The sequence below is a fragment of the Procambarus clarkii genome, chromosome 14, assembly GCF_040958095.1.
Source record: "Procambarus clarkii isolate CNS0578487 chromosome 14, FALCON_Pclarkii_2.0, whole genome shotgun sequence".
NCBI classification, from domain to species: Eukaryota; Metazoa; Arthropoda; class Malacostraca; order Decapoda; family Cambaridae; genus Procambarus; species Procambarus clarkii.
In genome coordinates, this window is record NC_091163.1 from 15,014,630 (window position 1) to 15,025,221 (window position 10,592).

Sequence of the window (10,592 nt, forward strand, 5' to 3'; positions counted from 1 at the left end):
GGACGTAGGTTCGAATCCTCGTCACGGCCCTTGTGGATTTGTTCCCAGAGGTTTAATGTTGTGTTTGACATATATTATACACAAAGGTCACGTTATAATTGCAATGGTGGAACCGGTTTTAGGCGTTTCTGGCGACAGAGGGCTGCCAGAGGGGAGAATTTTACGCACACTTTCCCCAAGAGTCCCCTCGCCTCACCTACTCCAGATTCATTACATTCAACTCATTCATCTATTTTATAAAGAGGGGGAAGGGTATGTTATGTTGTGATGTGAGAAGGGTGAGAGGGGAGAGTGTGATGTGTTTTGTGTGTGTGTGTGTGGGTGTGTGTGTGGGTGTGTGTGTGTGTGTGTGGGTGTGTGGGGTGGGTGTGTGTGGTGGGTGTGTGTGTGTGTGTGATGTGTTTTGTGTGTGTGTGTGTGTGTGTGTGGGTGTGTGGGGTGGGTGTGTGTGTGTGTGTGTGTGTGTGGGTGTGTGGGGTGGGTGTGTGTGTGTGTGTGTGTGTGTGTGTGGGTGTGTGGGGTGGGTGTGTGTGTGTGTGTGTGTGTGTGTGTGTGTGATGTGTTTTGTGTGTGTGTGTGTGTGTGTGTGGGTGTGTGGGGCGGGTGTGTGTGTGTGTGTGTGTGTGTGTGTGTGATGTGTTTTGTGTGTGTGTGTGTGTGTGTGTGGGTGTGTGGGGTGGGTGTGTGTGTGTGTGTGTGTGTGTGGGGGGGTGTGTGTGTGTGTGTGTGTGTGTGTGTGTGTGTGTGTGTGTGGGTGTGTGTGTGGGGGGGGGTGTGTGTGTGTGTGGGGGGGGGGGTGTGTGTGTGTGGGGGGGGGGGGTGTGTGTGTGGGGGGGGTGTGTGTGTGTGTGTGTGTGTGTGTGTGTGTGTGTGGGTGTGTGGGGTGGGTGTGTGTGTGTGTGTGTGTGGGGGGGGGGTGTGTGTGTGGGGGGGGGGGTGTGTGTGTGTGTACTCACCTAGTTGTGTTTGCGGGGGTTGAGCTCTGGCTCTTTGGTCCCGCCTCTCAACCGTCAATCAACAGGTGTACAGGTTCCTGAGCCTATCGGGCTCTATCATATCTACATTTGAAACTGTGTATGGAGTCAGCCTCCACCACATTGCTTCCTAATGCATTCCATTTGTCAACTACTCTGACACTAAAAAAGTTCTTTCTAATATCTCTGTGGCTCATTTGGGCACTCAGTTTTCACCTGTGTCCCCTTGTGTGCGTGTGTTGTGTCCCCCTTGCGTCCGTGTGAATCCGTGTGTGTGCGTGCGCGTGCGTGTGAAAGCGCGTGTGTGGGCACGAACATGAATGAGTGAATGCGCACATTTTTTTTCACCCGTTGCTTGATTTGAAACGGGGACTTGATTGGTCTTGTTTTGATAACGACTTATATACCACAGAACAGTTATCCAGGCCTACACCAATCCCTGGGTGGATACCTATCAACCCCTGGGAAGGCTTACTAATCCATACATTTGGGCCATTAATTATTATTTTTAATTTACCTAATCACTAATACTATATGATTTTTGCCTCTTTACTATTATTATCACTTAAAATAATAACGAAATAAATACAAAAATAGTCATATTGAGAAATATATTAATAATATTATTAATAAATAATGTGGGTGGCTGGGAGCACCTAGGTCGATGGTTCGAAGCCCTTCCATAGCTCCATTTGATATTCTCAGTCGTAAAAATATTACATTTTTCCTTGAATGTCAACTTTACTTTACCCCTCTCTCTCTCTCCCACAGGGCATGAGGCTGCTGGAGGTGCTGACGCTAGTGTGGGCGGTGGGTGTGGTGGGCGGTGATCAGCAGAGGAAAGCCGATCAGGCATTCGCCACAATGCCTTCCCATCAGACTGCTGTGTTGGGCTCAACGGCTGTCCTGCCTTGTAGAGTAGTCAACAGGAGAGGCCAGCTTCAGTGGACGCGAGATGGCTTCGGTTTGGGTACCCACAGAGGCCTGGAGGGGTTTGAGAGGTAAGGAGAGAGAGAGAGAGAGAGAGAGAGAGAGAGAGAGAGAGAGAGAGAGAGAGAGAGAGAGAGAGAGAGAGGAGTATAGTGATAGAGTTGGGGGAGTAGAACTCCCAGAACCCTATCAAGCAGGTATCAAGCAGAGAGAGAGAGAGAGAGAGAGAGAGAGAGAGAGAGAGAGAGAGAGAGAGAGAGAGAGAGAGAGAGAGAGAGAGAGAGAGAGAGGAGTAGAGTGATAGATTAGGGGGAGTAGAAGAACTCCCAGAACCCTATGAAGCAGAGAGAGAGAGAGAGAGAGAGAGAGAGAGAGAGAGAGAGAGAGAGAGAGAGAGAGAGAGAGAGAGAGAGAGAGAGAGAGAGAGAGAGGAGTAGAGTGATAGATTAGGGGGAGTAGAAGAACTCCCAGAACCCTATGAAGCAGAGAGAGAGAGAGAGAGAGAGAGAGAGAGAGAGAGAGAGAGAGAGAGGTTCTCAACACTGTTAATGGCTGAAAAACACTTTACACTTGCAACTAAGCAAATAGGGAAACTTGTTTCCCACCATTTACAACGCCCACAAAAGTGAACTAACTTACACACGCTAGTTAACGCTCTTCACCACTATCAAAGCCGAGGCAATAGACTGTTGCAAAGTGATGCACTGATAACACTTCGCACGAATCGCAGGCACTATGCTCCAGCGATGATGATATCTTAACGCAGCATTGCAACGAATCAAAATACTCACCAGTGATATACAAGGACTTCTAGTCCCTGTTGGAGCTTGCAATGACGATTCACTCCGGGGTGTCATTGATCGACATGCATCAGGGCCTGACTGACGATACCCAACACTGGTGTCCTGGCCCTGTGCAAGGACTTTGCAATGTGCACAGGCATCCCCTGTAACGATTCCTCTCCAGTACCCTTGTGCACAATCTTGCACGTTTTAAGACGCTGTGAATTCCCCCACTCCAGAAGGGTGCTTTGCTCTTTATTTTCAAAGCGTCGGCCGTCTTACCTGAAAAGCGGTGGATTGCTTGGGTGTATATATTAGAGGGGATAGAGGAATGGATGTGGCCTAACTCATCCATGACTTGGGGGTTTGAGGGGGAAAATTCTTTCGTAATAGCAATTTCTCACGAGTGCCTTTTTCTTTTTACCCTAGAGTAGATATCATGAGTGCACAAAGTGGATCTTAATTAGAGGGGAAAAAGAGGGGAGGCAGGGGGGGGCTAACATGGAGTAGGGGTGGATTGAAGGGAGTCGACTCGTTCCTCTCACACACAAAATGGCTCCACTAGAGGCATTTTTGTATTTTAGTGGCACGCTGCTCCTCTTTATGATAGCTCTTATTGGGCCCCGAGAGGCCCTAGTGGTGCCTGCCTCTGACCTCCGGATGTGGGGAAGGAGAGGTGCTGACAGGGACGAAGGGAGAGGGAATAGGGACAACTGGAGGAGACGGAAGGATAGAATGATAACTGAGGGAGAGGAGACGAAGTCAAGTAGTCTTGGTTATCTTAAAAATCCATTCCTAACCCTCTATAACAAAATCGATTCAGATGTTTTTTTGAAATGACGTTTATATCCGGTTGAAATGTATTGATATTTGCCTGGAATTTATTTGGGTTGATATCTCTTCTAGTCGGGTAATAATCGTTCTAGTTGAGTTGAGATTGATATTAGACTGATTGAAATTGATGCCAGTCAGATTGATGGTGTGTTTTATCCATGCTCGGATTTAGTCCGGGCGGACAGATTTATGCTAGACTGATATGTATTCCAGTCCGAGATTTGTCCGTTAGCCACAATTTCATTCCTATTTTGTCCGATAATCTGCCGATTTTATATTAGGTTACAATCTGATGATACACAGCGTGAAACTCGGACAAATTAAAGGCCATAGTCATCTTTAATTCTCATTCCTCCTTCATCTCGCTCTCTCTCTCTCTTTTCCTCATTTTCTTTCCATTTTATTTATCTCATAAGCTCATTTGTGGGCCGTAGTAAAGTGGACTAAAAAAGTTCCCCTCTGGTGGGGAAATTTTCCATCTGGTGGGGAAATTTCCCCCTATGGTGGGGAAATTTTCCCCCTCTGGTGGGGAAATTCCCCCATCTGGTGGGGAAATTTCCCCTTTGCTAGGGAAATTTCCCCTTTCTGGTGGGGAAATTTCCCCTCTGGTGGTGAAATTTCCCCTCTGATCGTCTGATGGACTTATATGCCCTCATCAGTCTGCAGCTCCCTAACATTCCCCTTAGATGGTGTCTCCTTATCCCTCTCCCTCCCTACCCCCCTAACCCCTCATCTTCTTGTTTGTCCCCTCAAACGTTTGGTTGTCACGGAGACGCAGCGCAAATGATAATCATTGTTTCCTCCCTCGCTTCTTCTTGACGTCCTTTCTCTTCCTTTTTATTCCAATTGTTCCTTTTCTTTCTCTTCTCGTATCATATTTTCTGACTTTTCTGTCTTTTCCGCTTGTCTCTTGTTTTTGTATGACACTGTACGTCGTCTCTCTGTATTTTTGCTTGAGTTTTAAGTTTCTTGTCAATCTCTGTCTCTCTCTCTCTCTCTCTCTCTCTCTCTCTCTCTCTCTCTCTCTCTCTCTCTCTCTCTCTCTCTCTCTCTCTCTCTCTCTCTCTCTCTCTCTCTCTCTCTCTCTCTCTCTCTCTCTCTCTCTCTCTCTCTCAATTTCTCTCTCTCTCTCTCTCTCTGCCCTCGAATCTCTCCTCTAATGTTGTGAGGTCCATATCTCCCTGCCAGTTTTCACTATGTATTTTAAGAAAGGTCTCCTTTTTCTCACTTTGTTTTCCCTCTTCCTCCTCTCTCTCTCCCTCTCTCTCACTTTGTTTTCTCTCTTCCTCCTCTCTCTCTTCTCTCTCTCTCTCTCTCTCTCTCTCTCTCTCTCTCTCTCTCTCTCTCTCTCTCTCTCTCTCTCTCTCTCTCTCTCTCTCTCTCTCTCTCTCTCTCTCTCCCTAGTATCCACCTGCACAATGTATGTTTTATACTTATTAAGTTCACCCTTGTCTCTGGTTCCCCACATGCTTCTCTCTGATTATATCCAATGTTTCCCCCTCAGTCCAGTTGTTCATGAAGGCACTTGACTGTCCCCTCGCCCTGCTCAATACCCCAATATCTCTCGTCGCCCCTCTCGTGGGATGAGGAGGGGCAGGTCTTTTTTTGGATGCGGTCTTCTCTCGGTATTGACAGTGTTCTGTTCCCCCTTCCTTGGGGGCCAGGCGCCCCCCTTTCTCCCCCTCTTGGGGGTTGGTAGTGTATATCCCCCCTCTCTCTCTCTTTCTTTTTGCCCATTGTACGAGGTTTCTTATTTAGTGTGGCTGACTGCTGGTTCGGAAGCCAGGCAGTGATCTTTCTCAAGGATTCCTGCTTGTTTCCAGTTGCGTTTTCTTTCTGCAGTTATTGGGGAATTTCGTTGTTATTTATATAAAATTAAAAAAAACTATTGTATATTTATTTTTTTGGCTCGTATAACTATGATTTTTGTTTATTAACTGAACATGGCATCTGGGATTGAAATATGTTGATCGAGTATTTCTAGATCAATATTCCTTTCGTGGGTTGGGAATCTTCAGGTTCCTCCTAGTTATTGGGAACTTGATGATTTATCAAGTTCTGTGGTTATGAATACATGACCTTGCCTTCGGGGATGTGACTGATTGAACCATCTCATTCCTGGGACCAAGATTCATCAAATATTTACACAGCCACAGACGAAACCTGTACATCCCCTTAACCGCTTAACCCCCCCCCCCCCTTTAACCTGGACCTTAATCATTGTACTTTGTTTACAATTATTTAACCGATTATAAGCTGTGTAGCTGTAAAATATTAATATTAACAATAATAACCATTGATGGTAGGGGTTTCTTGACTTGTAAAGTATTTAATCAATATAAACAAAGTTGCTATGATTAAAGAGAGATGCAAAGGCTTCGGGGACCTGCTGCATGGGTAACAGCTTTGCACCCTGGAGAGGCCACTCCAGACCGACAACCAGAGCGCAACTCCATAATCTCCTGAGACTGATGGATGCCTACTGCTACTACTACTACTAAATGAATTGATGAATTTAGTTTGGTCTGCCTCTGACGTCTCTTTCAATAGACAATTGCATTTTCTTTTCAAACGTTGTGTTTATATCTGAGTTCTTGAAGACATATGAAACTCTTGACAACATCTCACTCTAATTACTGGCATGTATGGTCTCGTCTCGTGATGGCAGTAGTGGCAGGATACCTGGTTGATACCTGGTTGATGGGGTTCTGGGAGTTCTTCTACTCCCCAAGCCCGGCCCGAGGCCAGGCTTGACTTGTGAGAGTTTGGTCCACCAGGCTGTTGCTTGGAGCGGCCCGCAGGCCCACATACCCACCACAGCCCGGTTGGTCCGGCACTCCTTGGAGGAATAAATCTAGTTTCCTCTTGAAAACCAAGACCAAAATGACTCTATACCTAGCAGGAGACTCTATATAAGCACTTCTGGAAGGGAAAGGATCTATCAGGAGAGAGCGCCAAGCCATTACGAATATATAGCACTGGGAAGGGGGTCAGGATTAGGATTTGGAATGGGACGGTGGGAAAGGAATGGTGCCCAACCATTTGGACGGTCGGGGATTGAACGTTGACCTTCTGGAGAGAATATACCTTTAGAGGGTTTCACGAGTTCTCCTACTCCCTGAGCCTTCTCTGCTTCTTCTCTTGGCTTCCCTCGGTGCGCTCTCATTGGCTGATATGAATCCCTGCTCCTGCTGATTGGTCTAATTTGATTTGAAAGATATTCTGGATTCCTGTTGGTCAGTTGAAATTGACCGCGGCCAATGAACATTTCAGGCCTCGAATACATAGTTTGAAAATTACTTTCAAAGGAATGTTCCTAGAAAACAACATTAATACACTATTTACGCAGGAAAAGTCAGGTCTTGGAAAACAAAACCTACTCTATGGGTTGCAGGTCACGCCGACCTGCATGAGGCGACGGTCTGGCTTCATGCAGGTCGGCGTTCAATCCCCGACCGTCCATAAGTGGTTGGGCACCATTCCTTCTACCTCCGTCCCATCCCAAATCCTTATCCTGACCCCTTCCAAGTGCTATACAGTCGTAATGGCTTGGCGCTCTCCCCTGATAATTCCCTCCTTCTAGAACGTGGCACTCTAGCCAAAGTTCCACCAAAGTTCCACGATAAAGTTCCATCAAAATTAAAGTCGAAATGCCCATATAACGCCCATTTTGCCCCTCCTTTGTACCCCATAAAACCCCCTTCTGTTTCCCACCCTGCAGGTACTCCATGATCGGGGCGGACGAGGAGGGCGACTTCAGCCTAAGAATATCCCCGGTGACCCTCGAGGACGACGCCGAGTACCAGTGCCAAGTGTCGTCGCAGACGGAGCTGCCGTTGAGGTCCCAAGTGGCACGCCTGACAGTATTCGTGCCTCCACAACCGCCGACCGTGGACCATCCAGCTGTAGCCACCGCTGGCGTCCCTCTCTCTCTCACCTGCTCCAGCAGCGGCGGCAGGCCGGCTCCGGAGGTACGTGGGGAGGAGAGCGGAACTCAATTCCAGTCCACTCCGGGCTCACCATAGCCCGTGCTACTTGGGGCTTTTTGTTCCAGGTAGCGAATCTTGAACAACAACGCAATTCCATTTCAGCAGCCCCATACCCACTCCGTGGACGGTGGTGGGATCTAAAGGTTTCTGAGACACGGAATGGTTCACTGCATTCATCTTTGTATTTGGGTAGTGACCTTCCCATTTGGGTAGTGACCTTCCCAATTGGGTAGTGACCTTCCCAATTGGGTAGTGACCTTCCCAATTGGGTAGTGATCTTCCCATTTGGGTAGTGACCTTCCCATTTGGGTAGTGACCTTCCCATTTGAGTAGTGACCTTCCCATTTGAGTAGTGACCTTCCCATTTGAGTAGTGACCTTCCTGTTTAATTGCTGTATAAATTGTTCAAGAATTTGTTTTAATTTGTGTAGTAATATTACAAACCAGACGGCTTATAGAGGTATTCACAAGTTTTCATCCTTCACTTCAAAGCGTGTCTGGGGTAAGAGTTCCCAGATATTCCCTTCACAATGTGTCTATGACGGGAATATCTGGGGAATATTATCCTCTGTGTGTTTGGAGCAACAGTCTCCTGATATTCCCTCCACATCGTATCAGGATCAATACTTCCCCTGGCAGAATGGAAGAAAATGGCATCAGTGGCATTTCTAAAATAACCTCATTTGTTGTCTTCGTCCTTATGTAAAGTTCATAATTTTTCATAATTTGTGACTTCGAACTGGCTCAACCCTGCTTCGTCGGGATTCGAAAGTTCAGCCATGAAGGAATGTCTACATTGTGTCTAGACATTCAGCAACTGGTCCCTGTTTACTGCTTGGGTGAAGAGAGGCATAAGGTGCATGGAAAATTACCCTCACACGACCTTAACTATGCCTGAGAATTGAACGTAATTGGTTGTGAGTCAATTGCACTATAACAACTCGCCTCATCATAATTGTATTTGATTTAGAAACAACTGATATTGATCTTGAAAATTAGATATTTTCATCCTTCACACACAGTTATTTTTATAATTAACGTTGTTGAAAGGTTATTTGCAACTTTGTTGAAACATTTTTGCAACTTTGCTGAAACATTTTTTACAACTTTGCTGAACCATTTTTACAACTTTGCTGAAAGAGTTTTACAACTTTGTTGGACCATTTTTACAACTTTGCTGGACCATTTTTACAACTTTGCTGAACCATTTTTACAACTTTGCTGAAACATTTTTAAAACTTTGCTGAAACATTTTTAAAACTTTGCTGAAACATTTTTAAAACTTTGCCGAAACATTTTTTAAACTTTGCTGAAACATTTTTAAAACTTTGCTAAACCCTTTTTACAACTTTCCTGGACCCTTTTTACAACTTTCCTGGACCCTTTTTACAACTTTGCTGAAACGTTTTTGGTTGGCAACGTTGCTTTACTGTTGTGCTTTGTTTGCTTACCAGAGCATAATTTCCTTGACAGATCCAGTGGCTTGACGCGACGGGGGCTGAGATCCACTCAGGCGTTCAGCTCACCCAGGAGCTGATGGATGATGGGAAACGGGTGAACGCCCATGCCACCCTCACCTTCACGCCCACGCGACATCACCACGCCCGCATTCTTACCTGCCTCACCCACAACCCCGCCCTCCATACGCCCCTAGCTGCCAAGGTCCGCCTTAACGTGGAGTACCCGCCCGAAGTGCAGCTCGTGTTCTCTCCAGGTGAGAGATCTTCATAGTCAAATGTTCACATTTCCAAAGCAAAATAGACGGTGATTAATAACCTGGGGCCAGATTCACGAAGCAGTTACGCAAGTACTTACGAACGTGTACATCTTTCTTCAATCTTTGACGCCTTTGGTTACATTTATTAAACAGTTTACAAGCATGAAAACTTGCCAATCAACTGTTGTTATTGTTATAAACAGCCTCCTGGTGCTTCGGAGCACATTAACTGTTTAATAATTGTAAACAAAGCCATCAAAGATTGAGAAAAGATGTATAGGTTCGTAAGTGCTTGCGTAACTGCTTCGTGAATCTGTCCCCAGAGTTCTTCAAAAAGTTCCTCAGATAGCACATGTGGACTTCGTGACAGATACAGTAACTAACTCTTTAGGGTGAAATTGTTTAGTAACTAACTGTTTAGGGTCGAATTGCTTGTTTAGGCACGGTGTACTGGCTGGTTTAGAAAGTGGGGAACCCTAGTTTAGGCAAGTTAAAGGGTGGAAGGAGGGAATTATCAGGAGGAAAGTGCCAATCCATTGCGACTATATAGCACTGGGAAGGGATCAGGATAAAGATTTGGGATGGGACGAGGGAAAGGAATGGTGCCCAACCACTTGTGGACGGTCGGGGATTGAACGCTGACCTGAATGAAATGAGACCGTCAAGGGGGGGGGGAGGGATGAGGAAATTACTAGTTTAAGCAGGAGGGGCTGATTATAGCTGATACATGTATGTAGAAACATTGTTTGAAGAAATTCCTATTCCTAATTTAGACAGTGGGGTACATCTTTGCTTTAGATTTAGACAACATGTGAGTAGGAGAAATAGGAACAATTTCTTAGCCTCTAAATCACAAGGGGGCTTCTAGAAGCTGACGAAACTGCTAATTTAGGTCTGCAAGATCCTCAACACTGTATATAGAGGTAATTAACCTACATAGCGCTGTACATAAATTTTCCACGCAAAGACGCTGGGATTTAGGACGGACAGGTAATTGTTGCATTAACGCACTTGTCTCATCCTCTCCTCAGCCTACGGGCTCACCATAGCCCGTGCTACTTGGAACTTTTTGTTCCAAGTAGCGAATCTTAAACAACAACAACTCTCCTCTGCTTCTCTCTTCCTTCAGAGGAGCTCTTGGAGGGAGTCGAAGCCTCTGTCACATGTCGAGTAGAAGCCAATCCCGGAGAGGTGACGTATCGGTGGTTCCGAGGAGGTTCCGAGGTTCCCGGGTCTCACGGCGCCATGCTCTCCTTAGGGCTGCTCTCGCGGTCCGACAACGCCTCCCCAATCGCCTGCGAAGTCACCAACGCCGTTGGCACGACGCGGAAAACGCAGACACTCAACGTTAAATGTAAGGAGATTG

At 46.3% G+C, this 10,592-nt stretch overlaps 1 protein-coding gene across 1 annotated transcript in view; it reads left to right on the plus strand.

The window, feature by feature from the left end:
* Positions 1-1,746: 1,746 nt before the first annotated feature.
* LOC138364590 (irregular chiasm C-roughest protein-like) overlaps positions 1,747-10,592 on the plus strand; it is a 27,293-nt gene continuing 18,447 nt past the window's right edge. The window contains exons 1-4 of the mRNA XM_069324403.1: positions 1,747-1,975; positions 7,242-7,491; positions 8,983-9,223; positions 10,356-10,580. Of these exons, the coding sequence (XP_069180504.1) occupies positions 1,749-1,975; positions 7,242-7,491; positions 8,983-9,223; positions 10,356-10,580 (943 nt within the window). The 5' untranslated portion in view covers positions 1,747-1,748. The remainder of the gene's footprint in view (positions 1,976-7,241; positions 7,492-8,982; positions 9,224-10,355; positions 10,581-10,592) is intronic.